Below are 27,659 nucleotides of genomic sequence, written 5' to 3'. Positions count from 1 at the left end.
CTCGCTCTAGCAGGAAGTTGACGCTAGCGAGGCTCATACAGGGATAAGCCATCGTTCAGCCACGTATTAAGCTTTTAATTTTACATTCAGTGATCTTTGCATCGTATATGTGACAGCGATGATTTAAAGCCTGTGCTGCTCGTCTCTTACAGATTGCAAATCGTCCTCGTCGGCGGGCAGACAGTCATTGACGTCAGTGCACGTTTATACTATTAATATTTGTAAATCATGTTTAGACTGTAGCCATTCGCGCACGAGCAACCTATACGAGTAGGATATATATGAAACAGAGAACGTAGAAAGTGTGAATGGTTTCGTATCCTTTGCTCGACCTGAAAGCCGGTTGCTATGCATTGCGTGCATCTGTGTCTACAACCATGCAGCATTGCGTGCAACTGTGCTGAAATGTCACACTGTCTTTTCTAACACATCGCTGTAGTGCATACAGTAGGTATGTTTACACTTTGTGCACTCTTCTCGCGAAATACGTGTCGTTTCTGAAGTCATTTTGGGCTGTTTGTTTGCTGTGTTAACCTTCCCCCTGCTTTCTTTGTTCTGCAAGACAGTGGTGGGTCAGAATGAACAGAAACCACATGAAAAATGGTGCTTTCTGAGCCTTACTGGGATCATCACATCCCACTGCCAAAACTGGGACCCTTGCACTCCCGGCTGGTTACTGCCTTTGTTGCCCTGATCTGTTTTATAAACAGCTATGATGGGGACTTTGTCTTTGATGATTCAGAAGCCATCATCAATAACAAGGTACCACCCTCACTGGTCATTTTTTGTTATTCAGATTTTTTTTTTTTTTTTTAGATGTCTTTATTGAAAGGAATAATTTAACTAAAATAGTCAAAATGCTTTGTTTAATTAGCCTCGTGTCATTCTATATGACTATATGATCATGTTTATAGTTATATTTATACTTTTTTCTTAAAAAGACAATGAATAGGCATCAAGGAGTGGCTTTGGGTACTATTCATTCCCATTGTATGGCAAAAAAATGTTGACATTTAATTTGCGAGGTGAGATGAATGTGATTTCCAATGTTATTACCTGTTAATACATGATGAAGACTTTTTGCATTGTTTACATACAACATTCCTTAGTATAATGTATACAATATATTCTCTTAGTACAATAGTTTTTAAGTGCTCATTTATTTTGTCCATGGTTGTACATTAGACATAAGACAGTAACCGTTTTTCAAGGTATACCGCGGTTTGGAAACGATGAAAAGATGTCCAAAGATGCTGTTTTAAATTGTAAAAATCTGTGTTTTTGAAAACAGCAAAACTAAATGACTAATTTGAATTGTTTAGCCTGACATGTTTACTGTAACAAAATAATTTAATATTTTGTGTTCAAAGGAGAACAAGTTTTAGTTTTTTACCCAAACATTTAAAAAGAATATGTTTTAGAGCAGTAATTACAATACCGTAAAACTGTGAAACCGTGATATTTTTATCCAAGGTTATCATACCGTCAGAATCTTAATCCATCCGGTGTGTGTGTGTGTGTGTGTGTGTGTGTGTGTGTGTGTGTGTGTGTGTAATACACAGAAGTGTTTGGTTGTTTGGTACATACCTCAAATTTGAAGTCACATTTTTAGTACATTTGATGGGGAAAACATAAAATAGCTTTGAATTAATTTTTAATTTTATAATATGTTTTTTCAGCTATTTCCACCAAAAAAATACAATAAAATGTTATGCAAATGTAAATTTGACAGTTTTTGCATACATTTTTAAATATATATTTTTATTAACATATTTATCATTTTTACTATAGTAACATATTTATTTAAAGTTATACATTTAACATTACAGCATCCCTAACATGTTTAGTAAAACAGAATTAATATAAAGGCTAATATAGGGCAAATATTTAGAGAAATGAAGCAATTTATTTCTTTAGCGAACTAGCTGTAGGTACTAAATAAGTTGCCTCAAGGTAAATGCAATGCAAAATACTGTTTAAAACTGTTTTACTGATTGGCGCTTGTTTGAATTTCCTGATAACAGTACTTGAAATAGGAGTTTTGTTCTTGTTTGAAAGTTACAAAATACAAAGCTTCTTGTAAACATTACATGGATTAAACAGTACATTTTTTTTCTTTTTTAAATGTTTCCCAAATGATGTTTAACAGAGCAAGGAAATTTTCACAGTATGTCTGATATTATTTTTTTCTTCTAAAGAAAGTCTTATTCGTTTAATTTCGGCTGGAATAAAAGCAGTTTTTAGCCCCTTTAAGCTATATATTTTTTTCGATAGTCTACAGAACAAACCATGGTTTAATTATTATTTACTGTCATCATGGCAAAGATAAAATAAATGAGTTATTAAAAATGAGTTATTAAAACTATTATGATTAGAAAATCTTCTCTCCATTAAAACAGAAATTGAGTGAAAAAAATAAACAGAGGGGCTAATAATTCAGGAGGGCTAATAATTCTGACTTCAATTGTACATTCCAAGTTTTTTTTTACAATTCAAATGTATGTGATTTCTGCACTTCTTAGGATTTGAATCCTGACACTCCTCTCAGTAACATCTGGAAAAATGATTTTTGGGGAAGTAACTTAAGTAGCAACTCCAGTCACAAATCCTACCGGCCGCTGACCGTCCTGACATTCAGGTACAGTTTGTTCACCACAAAGACAAAAGAGCCTTTCAATTACTGCTGTGTGACTGATGATTAACACAAGGTAATAGTCCAACCTGCTTATGGTGAATATTGTCAAACGCCTTTGCATTTATTAGATGTGTGGACTTGTAATTTTATTCTCAGTGGGAAATCAAAAGAGGTCCCCCAAGTGCTTCTTCAGCGAACGCTACAATAATTGACATTAAAATTGGATGCATATAATGCCTTTTTTCAAACTCATTTTAGAATTGTCTTTGGCATTTGACTGCAACTGTGAGGAATCTATATAGGGGGCATAATTCATGTCCTGCGTGCTGCTAATGAGAATGACATCGTTTTGCATCAGTAATGGCCCGTTATACCAAGTCGACCATAAAAGTTACTCTGTGCCAATTTATTTCTGCTGTTTAGCTTTCAGATCATTTTTGTAATCACTGCACAAAGTTAAAGTAGGGCTGGGCCATATGACAAAAATCCTATATCACCATATAAGTCGGCTCGTATACTGATTACAATATATCACGATATTGTAACATTTCTATAAATTCAATCAACTAATAGTTTATACTGTATACACTCACTGGCCACTTTATTAGGTACCAACTACTCGTTAATGCAAATTTCTAATCAGCCAATCACATGGCAGCAACTCAACGCATTTAGGCATGTAGACATGGTCAAGACCATCTGCTGCAGTTCAAACTGAGCATCAGAATGGGGAAGAAAGGCGATTTAAGTGACTTTAAACGTGGCATAGTTGTTGGTGCCAGACGGGCTGGTCTGAGTATTTCAGAAACTGCAGAGCTACTGGGATTTTCACGCACAACCATCTCTAGGGTTTACAAAGAATGGTCCGAAAAAGAGAAAATCCAGTGAGCATCAGTTCTGTGGGAGCAAATGCCTTGTTGATGCCAGAGGTCTGAGGAGAATGGCCAGACTGGTTCAAGCTGATAGAAAGGCAACAGTAACTCAAATAGCCACTCGTTACAACCGAGGTATGCAGAAGAGCATCTCTGAAAGCACAACATGTCCAACCTTGAGGTGGATGGGCTACAGCAGGGGGTGCCACCGGGTGCCACTCCTATCAGCTAAGAAAAGGAAACTGAGGCTACAATTCACACAGGCCCACCGAAATTGGACAATAGAAAATTGGGAAAACGCTGCCTGGTCTGATGAGTCTCGATTTCTGCCACGACATTCGAATGGTAGTCAGAATTTAGCATCAACAAAATGAAAACATGGATCCATCCTGCCTTGTATCAATGGTTCAGGCTGGTGTAATGGTGTGGGGGATATTGTTTTGGCCCATTAGTACCAATTGAACATCATGTCCACGCCACAGCCTACCTGAGTATGGTTCCTGACCATCGCTTTAAGACCACAGTGTACCCATCTTCAGATGGCTACTTTCAGCAGGATAACGTGCCATGTCAAAAAGCATGAATCATCTTAGACTGGTTTCTTAATCATGACAATGAGTTCATTGTACTGAAATGGCCTCCACAGTCACTAGATTTCAATCCAATTCGCATCATGGATGTGCAGCCGACAAATCTGCAGCAACTGTGATGCTATCATGTCAATATGGACCAAAATCTCCTTGTTGAATCTATGCCACGAAGGATTAAGACAGTTCTGAAGGCAAAAGGGGTCCAACCCAATACTAGTAAGGTGTAACTAATAAAGTGACCTGTGAGTGTATATTGACCACATGCATAAAACTATTTGTTTTTTATATTTAAAGTGTACACTCAGAAATGTTCTCTGATTTTATTTCTCACTTTATTTAGAATTTCAGGTCAAATGCTGGATTAAAAATTTAAAAATAGAAAATAAATATGAATAGAAAATAAAACACATTTCAAAAATGAATAATTACCAACATATAAATATACAAAATCACTAAATAGTGCTTTCAAAACTTTCTTATAATTATGTTTTTTATATTTGTGGCTGCATCCCCATAATGGCATGTAATATGGCGCTTATATAAATTGAATTCAAATGTATTACCATAAACAATGTATTTGTGACATCACAAAATAAACGATGGAGCATAATGTACCCTTTTCATAAGACTGTGATACAGCATCTTAATTCCTAACAGTTTTTAATATCTTGATTATTTTTTTTTTTAAATTTGTACTTTTTATAAACCTATACTTGGTCTTATATCTCCTTCGCATAAAAATAACTAAATAAAAATTACCACTTATGCGAGGTGTATCAAATGCACTGTGTATGGGTGGGACGTTTTGGCTGCTGTTTCACTTTTTTTTTTTTTTTTGAAAGTAGTGAAAACACCATTATGAAGTTTTTCCTTTATTATTTGAGCAAATATGAAAACAAAACAAATATATTTGGGATACTCTCACATTTATTGCTCTCTAAGTTTACCCGACTATGATTCTGCTGAGATATCCAAAAATGTGAAAAGAGTCCATATGAAACGAGACTTTTTAATTTGTCTGTACGATATGTATCATCATACTGCACAGCCCTAAGTCAAAGCTTGAATCCTTCTGATTTGTGTCTCTTTCATATTTTCCCAGGATTAACTACCTCTTGGCTGGGGGATTGCATCCAGTTGGCTTTCACGTGCTCAACGTTGCTCTCCACTGTATTATTTCTGTGTTAATGATTGATGTGTTTGCAATATTAATTGGTGGCCCGGTTCAAGATGGAAAAGGGGCGAAACTCAGTCTCCCTCCGAAAGCGTCCTTCCTGGCGGCGCTTTTCTTTGCTGCACACCCAGTTCACACAGAAAGTGTAAGTAGAGTGGGAAGACGTGATTCAGCAGGCCGTCTCTGCCCTGTAAACAATCTCCGACTATAATGCTCCATATCACAATGTTCATTGATGTTGCATGAAACATACATTACAAGGCCCGTGGAGAAGAAAGCTTCACGCAGCTGGTGTGGATCACATAGGTGGGCTCTACAGTCAGCCGTGGCTATTAACAACAAGCCGATGTCCGCTCTGACCTACCACGAATGCGTCCGAGCACGGTAGAGGCTGGCGATGCTCCGGTATCTGCTCTTTAATCAGGTTCAGAAAGACGGGCCCTGGACCTGGAGGGGGTGAGGTTCAGAGAGACCACTGACTCGGGCCTACGGGATGTATCAAAGAAGGTGGCCCCAGGACTCCAGCCAGGGCTGACTGCAGTTCTGTAATGAGTGCTGCCTCCTGCCTCTGCCGTTAATTTGGCACTGCCAGAAATACAGGCAATTTCACAGACGAAAGGACGGCGAAGGATGTTTTTTTTTATGTTGCCTGTTTTTTAACCTTTAATGTACAAGCAGGATTTCATTTGTTTAGGTGGTAAAAGCGTTGCTGCTGTCAAAACTAATGCTCTTGGGATGGATTTCACGGCCATGACCTGCATGATGACGGATGATGCTTGATGATACAGTGTCCTTTTGCTCTCTGAAGTATTTAGTTGATCTTATGAATAATCTCCTTTGTTGGCTGTCTGTCTTGTAGGTGGCTGGCATTGTTGGCAGAGCAGATTTGTTGTGTGCCCTCTTTTTTCAGCTCTCTTTTCTGGTTTACTGCAAAGCTTTTCAAGGTCAGTTGACAAACTAAAACACTAAACTCTTATACAGTTATTACTGTGTACTGCTATGTAAAATGTAACTCCTAACCCTAAATCTTATGATGAATACTTAAAAAAAAAAAGTCATTATTGACTCACCCTTTCAAAACACGTTTAACAACATTTCATCTATGTTATTTAATGTTTTACATTGCTCAAAGTTTACCAGGGTAAATGATTAACTTTAACTATAAACCTACACTGTTAATAAAAAGGCTTGCTGCTTTAAATGAATAGTTCACCCAAAAGGTACTCACTCTCAAGTGCTTCCAAACCTTTGTGAGTTTTTTCTTCAGTTGAATGCAAAAGATTATATTTTAGAAAAAGCTGAAAACCTGTAACCATTGACTTCTGTAGTAGAAAAAACAAATACTCACATCATTGAACCAAGTTTCCAGCTTTCTTAAAAAATTATCTTCTTTTGTGTTTAACAGAAGAAAGAAGCTCAAAAAAGTTTTGATACAATTAAAGGGTAAGTAAATGATGACATAATTTAACATTTTTGGGTGAACTGTCATTTAAATTTTTTTGTAAATTTAAATACATCCTTTGAGTAAAAAAAAACCTTACATCAATCAAACTGACTAATATATTAAGTTAAAATTTGTATTAAAAAATGTTGAAACCAGGATAACTTATTAAAATAAGTTGAAGTAATTAAAGACATCTGTTTTCACTTTTCATAGTGGATGCATGAAATAGACAGAAAACACATCAACTGAAGTGAATAAAATGCTAAAATCACTGTTTAAATATAACAAACAGCGTTTGAGTGAGTGTTAAAAGCATGTGAATACTTGGCGTGTGATTGGCTGTCGACAGCTTTTCTTCATATATGCTCTGTGTTTTGTTTTGCTTTAATTATATAGCACATTTAACAACAACAAACGTTGACCAAGTGAGAGAGAAAGGCAAGATGGCACCAGTGTTTCTGTCGGCATGCATATGGAGTTTTCCAAATATGTCGTCAAGTGATAAATAATGAATAATAATTAGATGGCACAGTGGCTCAGTGGTTAGCACTGTCACCTCACAGCAAAAAGATCAGTGGTTCAAGTCCCGGCTGGGCCAGTTGGCGTTTCTGTGTGGAGTTTGCATGTTCTCCCCATGTTGGCATGGGTTTCTTCTGGGTGTTCCGGTTTCCTCCACAGTCCAAAGACATGCGCTATAGGTGAATTGGATAAACTAATTTGGCCGTACTGTATGAGTGTGTATGGATGTTTCCTAGTGATGGGTTGCAGCTGGAAGGGCATCTGCTGTGTAAAACATATGCTGGATAAGTTGGCGGTTCATTCCGCTGTGGCGACCCCAGATTAATAAAGAGACTAAGCCGAAAAGAAAATGAATGAATGAATGAATGTATGAGTTCATGTGTGAATGTGAGAGTGTATGGGTATTTCCCAGTACTTGGTTGCGTCTGGAAGGACATCCGCTGTGTAAAACATATGGTGGAATGGTTGGCGGTTCATTCCGCTGTAGCCACCTCTAATAAATAATGGACTAAGCCGAAGGAAAATGAAAGAATGAATAATAATCTTAACCTCCTAGGGCTTGAGTGTCCACATACATGGACAGCACATTTTAGCTCTTAAATGGTTATTTAAAATACTTTGAATGTTTTAGATTTTGTTACAGATATACAGTGTCATCCTGCAACTGTTTTGCAGCACATGAAATATCCTAAACACTATTTTTCACTATCCAAAATGGGGGAAAATTTTTTTTTTACTCTTTGATAGTCAAAGCAAGTTCCAAAAAAAATTCTATGTTGAATTTGCATAAAAAAAATTCAGGAAAAAGTGTTTTATGTAAATTCGGACCAGGAGTCCACATATATAGACATCATTTTTCTCTAAAAGTACACTGTATAAAAAGATGATACTTAAGTTTTTATTCTAATTAGGTTCTAATAAGCAAATGCATGTAAAAAACACCTTACCCCTTAAGAGGTTAATTCTAGGGAGAAATAATCCTTATTGTGAATCAGATAAACTGTTTAATTTAGTACTCAATTTTTGTTTCAGTTGGTGGTGATAAAAAGTTCTCTGTGTTGTGGATATTTGGCAGCATTCTTCTGTGTGCTGTAGCCATGCTCTGCAAGGAACAAGGCATTACGGCTTTGGTAAGTGAAAATATGTACACAGGTCAAATACAGTAATAGAAACACACACAGCATATGTTGGACAACCTCACATCTGTTTTTAAACTAGCGCCTTCACCACCCATAAAATATCCGTGTTCTTTTCTTTCTTGTCTGAAGGGAGTTAATGCTGCTTATGACATTCTCATGGTGTGCAATCTGAACATTTATGAGCTTGCTCACCGGCTGCTGTCCAGGAGAAAATCAGCTGACGTAAGTGTCTGATTCACAGGGTGTCATTTTTTATATTCAAACAATCTCTCTAATTTACATTTACATTTAGTCATTTAGCAGACGCTTTTATCCAAAGCGACTTACAAATGAGGACAAGGAAGCACACAACTATAAGAGCAGCAGTGAACAAGTGCTATAGACAAGTTAATTGAAGTATAATTGGTTTAAACTTTTCTCTTTTGCACCCAGATTGGTGGTTTGGCAAGAAACGGTTTGCTTATGAGGTTGGCTCTTCTCTTTCTTGGTGGTTCCTTACTTATGTACGCGAGATGGAAAATCATGGGAACTGGACCTCCATCTTTCACCGAAGTGGATAACCCAGCATCCTTTGCAGAAAATATCATCCTGAGGGTAATCAGTCCTTTTAGGTTTGACAGTTAAAAGTCTACATAGGGAAAAATAACTTGTTTTTGTAAAGTATGTCTTTAGTAAATTCATAAAAATTGTTATTATCATTCTTTTTTTTTCTTAAATTATATTTGTTTTGCTCTAGTTTCACTTCTAATATATTGGTGTTGTGGCAACCCTATTTCAAACTCAATACTTTAAAGGGAAAATGAAGCACTCAGTCAAGTTTACATTATTTTGTGCATTACATTCCACTTTAATGAAAATATGTTAAACTAACTCAATTAATTTACTAGATTTTAGACCTAGGGCACCGCCATCTTGGAATGTCGCTGTGTCTGATGTCACGGGGTTGGTTTCGTTCCCTCAGCTAAACAGATACAGTGGAAATAATGGATTGAACACGGAGACTGCAAAGACTGCAAAGCCTTTTCAAGTCGATCAATTCCATCTCACAACATGTATGAAGGATGTAAAAACCAGCCATGTACAAAACACACTGACCTTAGTTTGGTTTAACAATGAAATAAGGTGTGGGCTGTAGTAGTGAAAAGTGAAAATACCTGCCCCCATTACATCAGTACCGGACCTGGTTGAAACCATGGTTGAAACCCAGACAGGCAGTCAGGCAGTAAACCAAAGCACGTCGAATGATCAGTAATTAAAAAGGAGAAAAAGAAAAATAGAATAAATATATAATTTTATATTAGATACACATCTGATGCTTGTATTTGCACCAGCTCCCAACTTCATGCATTGGGTTAAACTAGCCTTTGCAGTCTCTGTGTTCAGTTTATTACTTCCACTGTATCTGTTCAGCTGAGGGAACGGAACCAGCCCTGTGACGTCAGACACATCGATATTCCAAGATGGCGGAACCCTAAGTCTAAAATCTATAGTACAACACGCCGTTTTCTGCTAAATGGTTACATTAATCGAGTTTGTTATATATATTTTCATTAAAGTGGAAATTAATTTACAAAATAATGTAAACTTGACTGAGTGCTTCATTTCCCCTTTAATATAACTGTTGTAGTTACACAGACCACACAGACTGTCATACAGTATATTCTCTGTCATCTTTTCTCAGATTGTGAACTATAATTACTACTACTCTTTGAATGCCTGGTTGCTGCTGTGTCCCTGGTGGCTGTGCTTTGATTGGTCAATGGGCTGTGTGCCTCTGATTTGCTCAGCTGCTGATTGGAGGATCGTCTGGCCTGTTGTTCTGTGGTTCTGTCTGATTGGCTTGGTGAGCCAAGCTCTGTTCTCACAGGACAGCAATAAAAGAAGGTAAGCACTGTATCAAAATAAGACATGCTGTGTGTAGACTTTTGGAAATGGAGACGTGATCTTAAAAAGACAGTCTGGTTGTTGTTATCTGAACATTTATTTCTACACAGTTACTGCCGGTCTATCATACTGCTGTAATGTAATCTGGGTTTATCTGCATTTACTGTATTTATTGGATATGGATTTGAGTAATGTTAATGTCATTTGTTTTATTTTAATATGGTTCAAATTTCAAATAAAAATATATTTTGAGCATTTTAGGTTTTCTTTTCCAGAAAATAGCAGTTGGTCAGAATAACAAATAACAGTACTACTAATTACAATGTAAAAATAAGTGTTTTCCACCACCAATGTGACTATTTTTAGTTTCATTAATCAAAATATAATCAGTTAAATATACTCAAGCATTCATTTAGAGTGTTTTTGAGCATAAAACAAGTTGAAAGGCCGTGAAAGTGACTTAGTAAAACTCAAGCGCCTTCAGAGCAGCAGGCAAGCACTGAAACTCCACTGAAAATGCAGTTGCTCTTTTCTAGTCTGAGACCAACTGCATTCATTCATTCTCCTTCGGCTTATTCACTTATTTATCAGAGGTCACCACAGCAGAATGAACCGCTAACTATTTCAGCATATGTTTTACGCAGCGGATATCCTTCAAGCCACAACCCAACCAGTACTATGAAACACCAATACACATTCTTATTCACACACACTCTCATACACTACGGCCAATTTAGTTTAATCAATTCACCTATACTGCATGTCTTTGGACTGTGGGGGAAAGCGGAGGACCCGAAGGAAACCCACGTGAACATGCAAATTCCACACAGAAATGCCAACTGGCCAGCTAGGTCTCGAACCAGCGACCATCTTGATGTGAGGCGACAATATTTACCACTGAGCCACCATGCCACCTGAGACCAATATTATATAGTTTAAATAAATGAATGATTTTATCTGTAGTTGACAGGGCATCAACGAGCTGCCACAAGAAAACATTTCCATATATGATTTTCTTCAGTATTAGTAGTGCGAGAGCTTACAGTTGATTGCTGATGAGTGTATACATGATACAATAAATCAGTAGAGATCAATGGGAGTTAGGCTCCCTTGTGCTAAATACCAAGAATGCATTGCACTGTAGTGACAGATTCATATTCTCTATTGTGTTGTTCAAAATGAATGAAAACATGTCTAAAACAGAGCACCATTTATGTTCATGTAACATCAAAAAATAGCTGTAATTGACAACATTTTGTATTTTAAACTAAAGTCAATCTCAAACCAGATCAATCTGTTCTTCCCCCTCACAACTTTTCAAATGTTTAGAGTGTGCAACATTTTTGAAAGAAGTCTTGTGCTCACAAGAATGCATTTACATTGATCAAAAGTAAAACAATAATGCTGTGAAATTGATTGTTGTCTATTTTCAATATAATTTATTATTTTAAAACATTTGTGTGGTTCGATATTTTTATTTTCAAAATTCTTTTTTCTAAGAATTAAAAATGTTTAAAAGTCAAGTCAAGTCGAGCTTTACTGTTATTCCCCTACATTCCCCTACAAAAAGAGGAATACAATGTTGTGTCTCGCAGGACACCGATGCTACATAAATTAATCATAAATACAAACACAACACTGATATAAGAGTGATTTAAAAAAAAGAAAAAACCTATGCATAACTAAAATATACTATAAGATATTTAACTATACACCTAAGACAGGCTATACAACTACTTTTACATGAGACTGAACAATGTGCAGGATATTATGCAAGACAGGTATTTAAGGTTTAATATTGTGCAAGAATTATTTAAGGTTGAAGCAAGCAGTGCAACATGATTGTGGTACATTTAAAGTAAACATCGTTTTCATTATTTAGTTCTTGTAAGACGGAGTTTAGATAAAGTGTCATGTGAATAGGAGAGAAGAGTGTTTCTACAGGTGGTTTGTCAAGCCCACTCACCTGTATGAAGCACAATTTGAAATACTTCGAAAGCAGGTTCTAATACAGAGTTTATTTGTTTTTTGTTTGTATTTGTAACAAATGTTCAATATATATATTTTTTTCCTTATCCTCAATCTTTGAAATAAATAATAATGAAAAAATAAAAAAATAAATAATTAGTAATAATAATTAGTATTGTAATAGTATTTAAATCCTCACATTGTTGCTCCTATTGCAATGTATGTTTTCTGTATTCCAGAACTCTGACATTTGGCTTGGTACTGCTGGTGATCCCCTTCCTACCAGCCAGTAATGTGTTCTTCAGAGTGGGTTTTGTGATCGCGGAGCGTGTGCTGTACCTCTCCTCAGCGGGCTACTGCCTCATTCTGGCCTACGCTGTGGGCTACTGTAGCTGCCGCTGGAGGAAACACAAGGTATGTGGCCTGTTCTACACCAATTTCCCACTTATCGCCTCCTAATATTCACCATCAGACCATAATTCACTGTAACTAATGTTCGGTTGAGTTTGCGTTCATGTGTCATGTCTGTGGGCTGAATGCAGAGGCTGCTGAAAGCAGCCACGTTGACGCTGCTGTGTGTGAATGTGACTCGCTCTGCACAGCGCAGTCAACAGTGGAGGTCTGAACAGAGTCTCTTCACCAGCGCCCTTTCTGTGTGCCCGCTCAACGCCAAGGTGAGACAGTACGCCTGCCCTGTCATACTGCAGGTTAACTTTACATCATTGGTGAAATCTAGAGATGCACTGATATAATTTTTTTATGGCCAATTCAGATTTTTTTAAAAGCACATTGTCTGATTTCATTACCAATGTGCATTCTTATTATTTAAATTCTATATATTTTTTAATTCATATTATTAAAAAAATTTAAAAATTATTTATTTATTGTAGAATTAAAGTAAAAACATTGATCTGAGAAATTAATTGAAATGAAATCCCAAACGTGATTGAGCAAAACTATGGTTGTCATGCACATCTTGTCAGGGAAGCAGGATGTGATCAGTGGTAAATCTCCTCTGAAGACCATCTTTACTGACAAAATAGGCATGAAAATTACCTTTAGTCACCCAGCCCTATGAAAACATAACAATGAAACTGTAAATTCTCTATTGGTACACAGCATTTATAGCAACTAGAATAATGTAATAATATATTCCAGCGGCTGCAATAATGACGTTTCCTTGGTTAGGGCCAGAAAAAAAGCAGATGTGCTGGTATTTAATATGTATTTTACTATATGGAAAAAATCTAAAAGCAAAATGCCATCTGAACATTTATGAATACAATCTCCCACCCCCAGTTCAGTATTTTAGGATATATTTTATTTTTTCAGAGATTATAGCATTAAGAACAATAAGCTTCTGCTGGTGATATAAAAAAAATATATGTATTCATAATTGACACATATGATGAAATCAACAGCTGCAATATACTTGAAATATACTGAATTAAGCCCAAGTATACTGTTTTAAGTATATGTTTAATTAGCTTTAAAAATGGAATGAATGAACATATTTCCAGCTTTTTTTTTTTTAATGCAGTTTTTCAAACTCGAAGTGATCACCTAAACAGGAGCTATAATGAAAACTGCCTGCTTTGTATTTAATGTTGAAAACATCACTTTTAACAACATTGTTAAAAGAAATCTCATGTTTTCCCATGAGTGCCCGGCCATTCCCATGTGGCATCTGTGCTGACAGTACAGTTTGTCTGTTTGTATATTTGTGCTCTTTGTAGTGCAGTTTTTCTGTGCAAGTCCGGAACAGAGCAGAGCCAAATTAAAACTGAAGTCTGGTTGCCTTTTGGGAATTTGAGCCAAAACTGTCTGTTTCCTATTTCTGGCCAGTCGATTGGTGCATCTCTAGTTTAACACCACTCCATTGGTAAAATCCATTATGGTAACTTCAGCTTACCCATCAACACAAAAAGCCTTGGGCAAGAAGCAAAACAAGTTTCTCTAGAGGAGAAAAAAACGAATCTAGTAAGTTTTCTGTGAGATAAATAATAATTACTGAGTTTGGATTTGAAGCATTAGCTAAATGACCAAATAGCCAAAAAGTTGTGAGAAAAACAAATACAGAATTGTTCTCAATTGTATTCAGTCCAGTTTTGCACACCAATGGTTTTATTTGCTTGACGAGCTTTCTAACTTCCTTCTTCCTTGCACAGGTGCATTATAATGTTGGCAAAAACCTTGCTGACAGGGGAAACCAGAGTGCTGCAGTCCAGTACTACAGAGAAGCAGTCAGGTAAACAACAACAACAAAAATAAAAATCATGTTTCAAGTTGTGTTAATCTTTGAAGATCAAATTTAAACAGCACAATATAAGCAAGATTTGTTTCTTATACCATCTAATTGAAACACACCTGAAATTATCAATGGTGAAATATATAAATCATGTGCATTGAAAATGAAATTATACATGATCTCTTATACATGATGTCTTCATCATTGGATAATTGTGTTATTGCTGTAGCTGAACATTACTTAAAATATTACCAATCTTAATCTGTTATATGAAATAAGTTAATGATCACTTTTCATCCACTTACACTTTTTTTTTTTTACTAATTGTGGTTACAGATTACATCCCAAGTACGTTCATGCTATGAACAATCTTGGAAATATATTAAAGGAAAGGAATGAATTAAAGGAAGCTGAAGAGCTCCTGTCAGCTGCGGTTCATATTCAGTGAGTGAAGATTTTTCAGTTCAGATGCAGTGCCGTATATCTGTTCCTCTGAATCTGTAAGGTTGTGAATCGTTCTGCCCTGTTTCTTTGATGGGTTTAGGCCTGATTTTGCTGCAGCATGGATGAACTTGGGTATTGTGCAGAACAGTCTAAAAAAATTTTACAAAGCTGAACAGAGCTATTGGAACGCCATTCGATTCAGGAAGAAATACCCAGACTGTTATTACAACTTGGGACGTCTGGTAAGAGATGTGCTTTGTAATTTGTTTATAGCTTTTAAGCATTTACTACTTATCATCAACATTTTTCCCATACTCTAAACGTCCGTTTTCTGAATCGTGCAGCATGGATTTTTAATATTTAGCATGGTTCTTGCGTCACTTTATCCACCTTTTCTGTGCGAGTACAAATCAACATGGGGCAATTTATAATTAATTATAGCCAGAAATTGTCTATTCCGCTCTAAATATTGCTCATTATGATGTGTAATTACGTGCTATTTTTGCAGCAATGATGATTTGATTCAAGTACTCCATGAATTATGAACTTCCTAGTGTTTAATATCCTAGTGTTTAATGCACATGCTTTGGATATGTGTAGGAAATGCACGTTCAGATTTCCTCGGACCCCATGGTCATTATCTATAAGAATAAAATGATTAAAACTGGACAGTGCTAAGCATTAAAGAGATGTGTTTGTGCTTGTTTGTTTTGCCTTTAGTATGCAGACCTGAACCGCAGCATTGATGCGCTGAATGCCTGGAGGAATGCCACCATGCTGAAGCCTGACCACAGCTTGGCATGGAACAATATGGTCATACTGTTAGACAACACTGGTAATGTACACCTGATTTTGTTTGTTTGATCAGATTTAAAGATCAGTGAATACTATCACAAACAGAAAAACTAGTACAGTGGTCCATTGCTATAACGCAGTTCACCATTTGCGACCTTGCATTTGCGCAGATTCTTTAGAGAAATTGGACATGCTTTTTTGCGTTAATTGTGTTCTGCGTCCGGATTAGAGCATTGTGTTGTGCATCCTGATTGGCTGTAGACCATTGTCAATCAATCTCCTCTGTGCCAATTCTCCTGTACAGTAGCTACACAATGCATTCAGCTTGCCAAATTTACAGAAATCTTCGATCGCTAGCAGTGTGACTCTAAAGTGCTGGACTCTATGTTTGCAATTTCTCCTCAACAACAAACCCCACAACGTCGACGAAACATTCTGCACCGTTAAAGGCACTGTGATAGCACTCAAATGCAGAGGAAGATGCTAACCATCACACAAAAAGTTGGACTTCTGGACATACTAAAGTAACTTAAAAGTTACATGGCTGTAGGCCGCCATTACGGAATAAAATAATTTTAGTTTTATTAGATAAAGAAGAAGGAGGGAAATAACATAAAGACAACAGCAGCAATAAGCTACAACAAGGACGCAAAAAGGGTTGTAACTGTCTGCAACAAGACCTTCGTAAAGATGGAGTCTGCTTTAGCTTTGTGGATCACTGACTGCAGTTGGTTTCATGCCATAATTCTACGCAGGTTTGAAATTGAGAGTGTTTAAACGAGAGAAAGGAGTGAACATCCTAATGCCTGTCTGAGAAAAGTGTATAAAGTGTGCAGTGATGGGTTTTACAGCCTTAAAACATCTAATTATAAAAAATAAAGCTGACTACTTTGTGGATTACACTTTTTGCGGGTTATTTTTAGAACGGAACTCCCACGATTAACGAGAGATTATCATATACTTATACTTACATTTGCTAGTATACATATAAATAGTAATATGCATATTGTAAGAATTTAGAATACTTGATATTAGGGATGTAATGATTCACTGTGAATCGGTTGAAAATCCAATAAAATATGTGACTATTCAAACCCGTTGAAATGTTGAACGAATTGCGATAGATGTTTTGACCAGAGGGGGCGCTGTTTACAGGCACAAACTCGCTTTACTTGCACATCAGCAGCAAGCAAGAGGTGGGGTGGCAGAGTAAAATGACAGCAGTGAAGTGCACCAAACAAAACAACAAACTGTGTGCAAATACTGTAAAAAGACGTTTATTTACACTAACAGAAAAATTAATATGATGCACATAAACCATCAGCACAGTGAAAAACTACTATCACAGACGTCTATACGCAAAAAAACTATTAATAAGCCAAACCACGTGGACCGGATTTGCAGCTCTGCTTGTTACAGCAAGTGCTATGGAGATCACACGGTGCATCAGTGTATTCATAACGAAAGTGTGAAGATGTTTTTCAGACTGAAAGAGAAAGTTGTTCTGTTACAGAAGCAGGTATTAGATTATTTTTACCCTTTTCTTTTCAAATTAGTTTATGAAATGTTTATAATTTGCTTATTATTATTGAACATTTAAAATGCTGAAGATTATCTCTTCTTAAATTAGTGATACTAATTAATTATACAAGTAATATTACTTAATCATCTTTATAATAATGTTCAACTCCTGTCTCGATTCTTCTTCATAATTAATAATTTTATAATCAGTTTTTTATGCCAGTGGCCAGTCCCCTGGAACAGAGGGCCTGTTGACTGCCTCTGTAGACGCTGCTCTCTGGTTTATGAAAGGCTTTCCTCTCAACACCAGCCATCTCAGTCCCCAGTGAAAGAGTTTTTTCCATCAGCAAGGGACATTGTAAATGTGCAAAGACCTCAACTTATGCCAGAAAACATAGATGCTGATATTTCTTTTTAAAATATGTAAAATCCCAGCACAGTCACAGTTTTAGTTTGTTTATATTAATGAGTCTTCTTTAGTTTGTATTATTCGTTTTGGGGTGGGAAATTTGCTTTGAAATAGCAATTTAGTTATGGCAGAAAATATATTATATCTTGCAAAAATGTGCAGCATTTAAGAAGAAAAATATATAGAGCTCTTCACCTTGAATTTGTTTCAAATAATTTTGTTTAAAAATTCATGAATAAATTGTGAATCGTGAGGTTAGAATCGTGAATCGTATCGTATTGATATTGATTGGCCGGTTAATATAGGCAGCATCATAACTGAGATTAAAAAAAATTTGGGAAATGATTTTGATGTTTAAAAAAATAAAGTATTTGTCTATTCTTTCTGTTTTCATTTTGTTTTTCAGGGCTCAGGAAGAAAAAAAAAATCAAGATTTATTTATCAGCCTATATATTGGTTATCAGCTTTCAAATATAACAAGTTTTCAATTCACGGTATCAGCAGAAATCTGTGCATCCGCATATTAAATATACCAAATTCATTTATTTATTCGATGTAATAAGCGTGATAATGTACAGGCAGCTTCACATCAGCGTCCTGATCCATCACCCTGTTGGAGTTCAGTTCGCTGATGGTGCATTACCTTTCACATACATCCCAGTTTAGCAATGCAGTATAGATTTGTATTGTCACGTCCAGACAGGGTGCAGTCATGTATGCGTAAACTGAGTGAGTGTTCTCATTAAACGTGACCTTGACCCTGCCCTTGGGGGTAAACAGATGATCTTGGCCTCCTCCCAAATCTTGCCGCCTTGTCGTTATTGTCTGGTGTCCCAAGTATAGCCGCGGCACATAGCTGAGTGTGTGATGGAGGAAGAGAGAGAGGTGTGAACTTCCATTCTGCAGATGCTGAGCGTCAGGTGCACGCTGCCACATGGGGCCATGCTGCATAATTAGTTCAGCCTTTACAACAATTAACTCCTGCACCCTATCTTCACCCCCTTATCTTGTCGGAGACCCTACAGGGATAGAAAACTTAGCTTTCTATTCAAATTACCCAATAACATTTAAATGCTTTTTGTATGTTTGTGATTTAAAAGTTAAAGTTATGATTTACAATAAGAGGATCTATGTACAACCTGAAGTAGAGTTCAGAATGTTAAATATGTAACCAAAAATAGTCAAATTCGAGTAAAAAAACAAACAATGGCCCTGTAAAAGTAATACTTTACTTAATAAATAGTGGTGTAACTGATCACAAATCTCAAGGTTCGGATCACGTTATTAGTCTCGGATTGGGCCATTTTTCAGATCAGCCAAAAAGGGGAGGAGACAAATGTAATTTGCTTTCCATTTATTACAAAAACAGTACTGCAAGACACTTTTGGTTTTAACAAACAGAACTTAGAAGCTGTAATTTTATTAAAAATAAAACGAAGAAATAATCAGCTAAATAAAAATAAACAGTAAATATTCAGTACTGTGAAAAATTCACTGTTACTACTACTGTTGCTGATGACACTAAATGTAGAAATCGAACATTATAATTTGTACAACCCATGTTTATTTTTAGTCTCATTTTCAATAAATGCTTCAGTTATTCACTCATAAAACTTCATGTTTCATTGCTAAATGGATCCTTTTTAAAGAATTATTCAGTGGCGTATTTTTGATGGCTGGTTGTCGCCACCTTTTGGTTAAATAATGTAATTGCTGCCTACAACTTTCATTTTTGAGCATCGTTAAATGCATATGACAGTGATTTTAATCTTAATCATAAACATCAGTGGTTTTATCTAAACTATAAACTGTTATCCCAGTACTTCTGTTATTTGACTGTTTGTGACCACATCCCAAATAACCTACCACTTCGTCCGTCATCATTATATCTTAGAGGAAAGCCTAAATGCTTTTATACATGTGATTTTAATGGCGCGAGACAAGATTTCTCTGCAGTCGTTGCAAATTTAGCAATAATCTAATAGTAAAAAAACGTATTAATCTGTGGGTCGCATGTGTTCTAAACCGTGGGTTGTGACCTATACAAATCACGGATCAACCGTGATCTGTTACACCCCTACTTATAAGTATTAAACTGAAATGAAATTAAATGAAATGAAATTGCAATATCGATTATACTTTTCATTATACTATAAGTCAAAGTCAGCTTTATTGTCAATTCAACCACATGTACAGGACATACAGAGAATCGAAACTGCGTTACTCTTAGTCCCTAGGTGCCTAACATATTATATTAATACAAAAAGTAGAATTTTAAAAAGATATATATATATATATATATATATATATATATATATATATATATATATATATATATATATATATATATATATATATATATATATATATATATATATTTATATAATCTAAAAATAAAAGTAAAAAATAAATAAAAATTTGTCAACACTACAATTACACTTAAGGGCATATGACAAGGAGCGCAAACCAGAGTTGTGCAGATACAAAACAGTATATAGTGCAAAATGTACGGTATAATGCAAAATATAGTGCAAAAAAGCTTGTAAATGTGATAATTATGATAAAGTGACTGTCTCAATAGTATACAGGGAGGCAGTATAAGATAACCAGCAACTAGCACCAGATGAAATGAACAGCCCTATTTGGAAATAATTCATAATTTTAGATTGATTGGGATGATTTTGTAGTTTAGTGCATCTCCATGAATGAAAATAAACTAAATTACTAGCATTGACAAATACAGAGGAGCAAATATGCAAATGAAATGCACAGAACTTTATGGTTTTCTGGGAATCTAGCAGGCAAAATAACAATAAACAAAGGTAAAAAGATCACTGCAGTCTACATCGTATAAATACATTTAATTTTTCTAAAAGTTCAAATTATTGTTATTTTCTGCCTGAATGTTTTAAACTGGCTTAAAATGCTCACAGACCTTATAACAAATACAAATGATAACCATGTTGATTAACTTTAGTAAAACTGTGCAGTGAATCCACAAACCACATATGACTTTAACTGGCATATTCCAGCATATGTTTTTACACAGCGGACGCCCTTCCAGCTGCAACCCATCACTGGGAAACTAAACATGCTGGTTCATTTTAGTAAAATTTTGCAGTGAATCCACAAATCACATATAATTTAAACTGTGGAAAATCCCAATGTAAAATATCACTGTATAGTCTACATTTTATAAATACAATGAATCTTTCTTAAAGTTAATAGCATTATACTTTCTTGCCTGAATGTTTTAAACTGGCTTGAAATGCTCACGGACCTTAAAAACAGCTGCAAATGATAAACATGTTGGTACAAATTGGCAGTGAATGCATAAATCATGTATTATTTCAACTGTGGAAAATCCCAACTTGACATTGCAGATCATGCAATGTGACTATTGCAGATGGGCACATTGCGATATCGATGCTGAAATGATATATTATGCAGCCCTATTTTAATATGTAAAAATTATAATGCATCATAGAATCTGTTTCTGAATATTGATGGAAACAAATCCAACTTGCCAATACCTCTGACAGTTTGTGACAGTTGTGCATTTGGAAATTTAACTGCTAATTAAGAAACGCCCAAAATTATATTACAATGTTTTTTGTTTAGTTTTTTTGTCACCAGCAAAATTACTCCAGTTATATTAAATATATTAAATAATAAAATATTTAAAATGGTATCATCTGGCCTTACTTTAAAAAGAATCAGTATTTACATGCAATTATTTATGTGCTGTTGTTTTTATTATTATGAAATAAAAATATTTTCCAAATTTCTGACGAGATTTTACAGGATTAACAGAGGATGTCCTTTCCAGGAAATGCCAGCATAAGAACCCAACATGATTAGACCGGAAGAGCAAGAATCAGCAATGCTTGAAATTTATGTATTAAAAGCCTTGTGTGTTGTTTTAAAGCCACTCTTCCCTGCCGTGTGGAGAATGGCGCGATTCCCTGACAGAAGCCGTTTATTCAAACGCGTCTCCCAGGCAGGTTGGCTCTCCCTGGAGAGTCTTGGCACGGTCCATTTTACTTGCCAAAATAATAAATAAAAAAAAAATACACCCTGGCACCCACATCTTCTCCCCTCTGCATTTCCAGTCCCACTTGATGCCAAAACCCCTCCCAAAATAAGGAAATTAATGAAAACAGGAAATTGATGATGTTTTTACCTGCTATTGTTTCCCAGTGAGATCAAAAAGCATGGAGAAAGAGTGATAACATTAAACATGAGTTTTCTTTAGGTTTCAGTGGAGAGGAAGAATCTTCAGCAGCTCATAAATTTGTTAAGGGCCAGGCGGTAAGAGAAGATCTATCTGAGTCTGTGGTCAGAGGGAGTTTTGACATCCGGATCAATAAGTCAGTAGCCCTTGTGTTGCCCTCTAATTAGGAAACTAAAAGAATCAGCCATGTGTGGAGTGGAAAAACTCTCTTCTGGAGGCTGCTGACACACCAGAGCAATCCACACTATCTACAGAATGACACCGTACAGATGTCGTCTTGTGATATTAAAACCATATATAAACATGTATACAGTTTTCTCACATTTTCTGTGGGTTTTTTAAATCAGCAAATTTTAATGACTGAAATGAGTTAAATAAAAATTAAAATAAAATTTATTTTCCGGTGCAAGAGACATTAGTCTGACACTAAAACTAGTGAGGTTGGGGGAAAATATACACCATAGTGTTGCAATGTTTCATGGACAATATTATATCAATACATGGATGTGCATATTAAAATAAAGCCAATATTTTATTATACTAATCAATTAATTATAATAAATGCATAATAAAATAATGATAATAAATCAATTTCTCTACAGTCCACTACATGGTGGTGTTCAATTGATTTACTTTCTAGTGAGCAGGGTCACCTGCAGTAAGTTAGTAAATTGTATATTTAAGACAATCCCATGTATTTGCACAGCAGCAATAAAATTGAAGTGAGACTAAGAAATGCTTCTGGTAATTTAGTTAGAAAATGTTGCCAAAATTTTCCTGTGGGGACATAGTTTTAAGCTGGAAAAAGATAATAATACATTGAAAAATATCGCTATATATATTTAAAATCACAACAGCATTGTGATGTGATAATATTGTTTAGTGATTCCTAACTCTTAGAGCTAGTTAAATGTTCTTTGATATAAAACTGCTGTATTTGTGTTCTGAACCTGTATATTCTTGGTGTTAAGATATGTTAGGGTTAGGGTGACACTACAAGTGTGATCAGTGTCCAGACGTTTTGCTCCAGAATACATCGCTTTCAAGGGAAAGCTCTGTGTGATGCACAAGTACTATTGAAGTAGGCTACTATATACAATACAAATGCTACCATATATACTATCAGCATTGAATCAACACTGTTACTGTACTGTACATGGCTCACAACACATAAAAACCACGTTTTTCCCAAGTTATGTTAGGTCAGTAAGCAGGTTAAGTAGTTTTATTTTGTAGTTTACAATCCCAATGCAATTCAAGCGTGTTTTCAGCTTCTCTGGAAGACATTGAAAGTGGACACATTAAAAAAAATAGACCCCACTTATACCTGTACTTAGCACTGTCTAATTTTGATTGGATTGACAAAAATACCTCTTGATGTTATGTTTAAATAGGGCCTTTATAGAAATTGAGAATCAAATCTTAAAAAGTCCTAAAACAGGACAAAGGAATACTTATCTGATCCACTTGAATGCTTAAGATACTTAAATCTTCTGAAATCCATTGCTTAAAGAGATAATTCACCCAGAAATGAAAACACACTTACTGTGCACTCGCCCTCAAGTGGTTATGGACCTTAATGAATTTCTTTCTTCTGTTGAACACAAAAAAAGATTTTGAAGAAAGCTGAAACCCTGTAACCATTGAGTTGCATAGTAGGAAAATCAAATACTGTGGTATTCAATGGTTACAGGTTTCCAGCTTTCCTCAAAATATCTTCTTTTGTATTCAACAGAAGAAAGAAACTCAAACAGGTTTGGAACAAGTGGTAGGAGAGTAAATGATCTTTTTGGTGAACTATCCCTTTAAATGCTACATTTACTCTTCATTAATTAATCGCATTGAAATATATATATATATATATATATATATATATATATATATATATATATATATATATATATATATATATATATATATATATATATATTTTTTTTTTATATACAGTTGAACATATATATACTTATTTGTTTTATTTTGGCTAGAATAAAAGCAGTTTTTAATTTTTTAAACATTTTAAGGTCAAAATTATTAGTTCCTTTAAGCTATATTTTCTTGATAATCTACAGAACAAACCCTTATTATACAATAACTCGCATAATTCCCCTAACCTGCGCCAAGTTAACCTAATTAACCTAGTCAATGCTTTAAATGTCACTTTAAGCTGTATAGAAGTATCTTGAAAATATCTAGTAAAATATTTTTTACTGTCATCATGGCAAAGATAAAATAAATCAGTCATTAGAAATGAGTTATTAAAACTATTATGTTGAGAAATGTGTTGAAAAATCTCTCCGGTAAACAGAAATTGGGGAAAAAAATAAATAAGGGGGCTAATAATTCTGACTTCAACTGTAGATCTTATGTCTTAGAAATGTAATCACGCTCTTCACAAAAGCCCAGTGGTTTGGGACATTCAAAACTTAAAGTATGAGCAACAGTAATACTGAGCTTATATTAAATATAATGGTTTGTTTTTTTTCATGACAGGTAATCTGGCACAAGCTGAGCTGATTGGAAAGGAGGCATTAAAGATATTGCCAAAAGATCACACCATCATGTTTTCCCTCGCCAATGTCCTTGGGAAACAGGAAAAATACAAGGTTAATCCAAACTTTTTCCACGTTGCGCTGCTTTTTCTGTGAAATTGTTACTCAAACTATTTCTTTGATACAGAAGGGAACTTTATAATAACCAATGTTCCTTTTTCTCCCAGGAGTCAGAGGGATTCTTTCTTAACGCTCTGAAGATCAACCCAAACGTTGCCAGTTGCCATGGTAATCTTGGTAAGTCTCCCAGGATCCCGCTGGCACCTCAGCATTGTCACGAAAACAGTTGTGCAAGTTTTGACTCCTGCAATGTTACACGATACAGGCATAAATCGGTGCGATTGAATCAACAAACAAAGCGAAGTGGCTATGATTCTTCTCCCATTCACTGGGGACCGATGCGGAGTTACTGTACAGTCCCCTGATTTAAGTGACAGCTCTTTTTTTGTGTGCTCCTGCAGCTGTTCTTTATCACCGGTGGGGAAAACTAGACTTAGCAAAGCGACACTATGAACTGTCTCTGCGACTGGATCCCAGCGCTCCAGGGACCAAGGAAAACTACAACATGCTGAAACGCAAGCTGGAACAGCGGCAAAGGACTGTTGGATAACACTGTTTTTGATACCTGCATGCAACAAAAGTCTTTGTATACGGTCTCTACTCAAGTAAATAAACTAATTCATCCTATTATTGTGCGCATTTGTCTTTTATGAATCCTCAATGATCACATCCTTGCTTCAAATCAGTCTTTTAAGGTCAAGACTTTGGCTCTTAACCGGCTCAAATGAGTTTGTCACGTGTAACTGTAGTCTCAAGACATATGGAACATATCCACTATCTCCACTTTCATCTTTGACCTCATGTTATGTCAGCTGGGCTTCTATTTATTAGTCTGTTACACTTTGTAATTGTAAAATATGTTACTCTTGGCCATCTACCAAGAACTCACTCCACTGTGGACATTACAGCAAATTGCATTTTAAAATGTCGAGTTACCATGATTCACACACCAGTATGGGTTTTGTTTGTTTACACATCTTCTGTGGTATCTAACATACACGTCTAAAGGACCAGATCGTGGCCTTTCGTTCCTCCAAGTCATCTGTAGTTAATGTTGGAAAGGTGTTTTGCGAGTCTGTGCTCTGATGTGCCTCGGCCAGGGCCAGAGGGTCAGCCCAAGTAGGAAGCCGGCAGCCATGACAGCAAAGAAAACAGTGAAGCTCAGAATGGGGGCTTCAAAGGAGGTGGAGCGCAGTCCCTAGGGGCATCTCACACATGCTGGCCGCTCTTGAAAGTTGGCGGGCTGAGCGAGGGCTGACCTCGAGACACAACTTCAGTCAACAAGTCTCCTCCTTAGTTTAAAGTGCAGCGCGCTTCTATTTTTTCACCTGCTTCCTCCAGTCAACAGGACACTTTTGAAGACCTGAGATCCTTAAGACATTGCTGCCGAGATGACAGGGTTGTTGGTTCTAACGATACCATCATCCTCAGATCTGAAATATCAGCCTGGGGTTGTGATGTATAGACAAAGAAACTTTATATTATTATGGTGGCTAGAGAAAGCCAACATATTGTTATACTACATAAACTTCTTCTTCTTCTTCTTCTGAGACTAATTTCTATATGCATCTCCTCCTAGACCATTCATACTACAACCACAAAACTAACTCCAATCCTATAAACTGGTCTGACTCGGGATGCTATATCTTTTCCAACTGATCTGACTCACGGTTTTACGAAAACTGACCCAGAAAATTCTGAAAAGTTCCATTGACTTTGCACCAAACTTTATGCACCCGCCAGACTGTCATACAGACCTAAAGTTGGGCTCATTTGACTACCAATCTGCCAACCATTGCCAACACCTTAGTAACCACTCAGAACACCCTAGCAGCCGCCCAACAATGCCTTAGTAACCACTCAGAACACCCAAGCAATTTCTTAGCAACCCCTCAGAACACCTTAGCAACTGCTGAACAACCACTCAGAACACCATAGCAATCACCTAGCAGCACCTTAGCAACCACTTAAAAGACCCTAGCAACACCTTAGCAACTGCCTAGCAACCACTCAGAACACCCTAGCAACACCTTAGCAACGACCTGCAACACCTTAGCAACCACCTATTAACCAATCAGAACACATTATCAACCGCCTAGCAATGCCTAAGCAACCACCTAGCAACACTTTAGCCACCACCTAGAACACCATAACAGCGTCTTAGCAACCACTTAGAACACCTTAGCAACCACTCAGAACACCCTAGCAAGCACCTACGTAGCAACACCAAAAAAAACACCTAGAACACCCTAGCAACACCTCAGCAACCACTCAGAACACCCTAGCAACCACCTAGCAAGAAACATGCCAATCCATCTCTAGAACCTATATGTAGTTATCTCTCTATGCCAGGGGTCACCAAACTTGTTCCTGGAGGGCCGGTGTCCTGCAGATTTTAGCTCCAACCCTAATCAAACACACCTGAATGAGCTAATCAAGGTCTTACTAGGCATACTTGAAACACCCAGCCAGGTGTGTTGAGGCAAGTTGGAGCTAAACTCTGCAGGGACACCGTCCCTCCAGGACCGAGATTGGTGACCCCTGCTCTATGCCAACTGCTTCAAACTTCTTAAAAACTACTTTGATTATTTAAACTTTAAAGCTACTTCAAACTTTCAGACCAGGCTTTTTCAGGACATCATAAAGTTTGTCTATGAACTTTACTGTTTTATTTTTATATTAAATTTATTATAAGAAACACACTTGTGATCAACAACAAAGCTTTGCGTTTTTATGGTAACCAGCGTCTGCTTGTATTTTCACCCTCTCTTCACACAGGTGATATTAAACCAACATGGGTGGACCAGTGTCTTTCATTCTTTCCTTGAATTTCACACATGATGTTCCTGCAATATTTTCATAGTGCTGCATAGAAGAATTACTGTGTCCACTTCTGTTTTTGCACATTATAGAGTTTAAAAGTGTGTGGAATCCATTGGACCTCTGCATAGCCTCCGAGAAAGTAAACCGTTGTGCTAACATGCATGGATAGGAGGCATATTGGTTCTAGAAAAACACAGCAAGATCACAACATCAAGCACTCTGCTATGTGTGACAACTATGGGTGTTTATATACTCCTATTGCCAATTGTTTTGTGCAATGACCTTCCCATTACCTTCTTACAGTCATCAGTGAACATGATCTTTCAGAAATGTCAGCATTATAATTAATAA

At 36.2% G+C, this 27,659-nt stretch overlaps 1 protein-coding gene across 4 annotated transcripts; it reads left to right on the top strand.

Annotated features, from left to right (window-relative positions):
- On the top strand, positions 1 to 25,112 carry tmtc4 (transmembrane O-mannosyltransferase targeting cadherins 4). 4 transcript variants are annotated; one of them, XM_056465464.1, is made up of 18 exons: positions 1 to 447; positions 563 to 762; positions 2,523 to 2,638; positions 5,200 to 5,416; positions 6,131 to 6,215; positions 8,267 to 8,364; positions 8,503 to 8,595; positions 8,806 to 8,967; positions 10,055 to 10,257; positions 12,465 to 12,639; positions 12,768 to 12,899; positions 14,394 to 14,473; positions 14,810 to 14,917; positions 15,018 to 15,159; positions 15,638 to 15,752; positions 24,367 to 24,479; positions 24,593 to 24,662; positions 24,887 to 25,112. In XM_056465464.1, the coding sequence occupies exons 2-18, from the start codon at positions 601 to 603 to the stop codon at positions 25,033 to 25,035; spliced, it is 2,220 nt and encodes a 739-aa protein (XP_056321439.1). In that variant the 5' UTR covers positions 1 to 447; positions 563 to 600; the 3' UTR covers positions 25,036 to 25,112. The 4 variants fall into 4 exon arrangements, with proteins under 4 accessions (XP_056321439.1, XP_056321438.1, XP_056321437.1 ...); XM_056465463.1 differs by having other exon boundaries at positions 1 to 451; positions 567 to 762; XM_056465462.1 differs by having other exon boundaries at positions 1 to 451.
- The last annotated feature ends 2,547 nt before the right edge of the window (positions 25,113 to 27,659 follow it).

Source organism: Danio aesculapii, chromosome 9, assembly GCF_903798145.1.
Source record: "Danio aesculapii chromosome 9, fDanAes4.1, whole genome shotgun sequence".
Classification (NCBI taxonomy): domain Eukaryota; kingdom Metazoa; phylum Chordata; class Actinopteri; order Cypriniformes; family Danionidae; genus Danio; species Danio aesculapii.
Note: the sequence above shows the minus strand (reverse complement) of the source record. Positions and strands in the feature narration are given on the sequence as shown.

Coding starts and splice junctions, on each gene's coding strand:
- tmtc4 (XM_056465464.1), top strand. CDS start 601: ATGGTGCTTTCTGAGCCTTACTGGGATCATCACATCCCACTGCCAAAA. Junction 14,918..15,017: donor TCAGCTGCGGTTCATATTCA/GTGAGTGAAGAT, acceptor TGATGGGTTTAG/GCCTGATTTTGCTGCAGCAT. Junction 24,480..24,592: donor GGAAACAGGAAAAATACAAG/GTTAATCCAAAC, acceptor TTTTTCTCCCAG/GAGTCAGAGGGATTCTTTCT.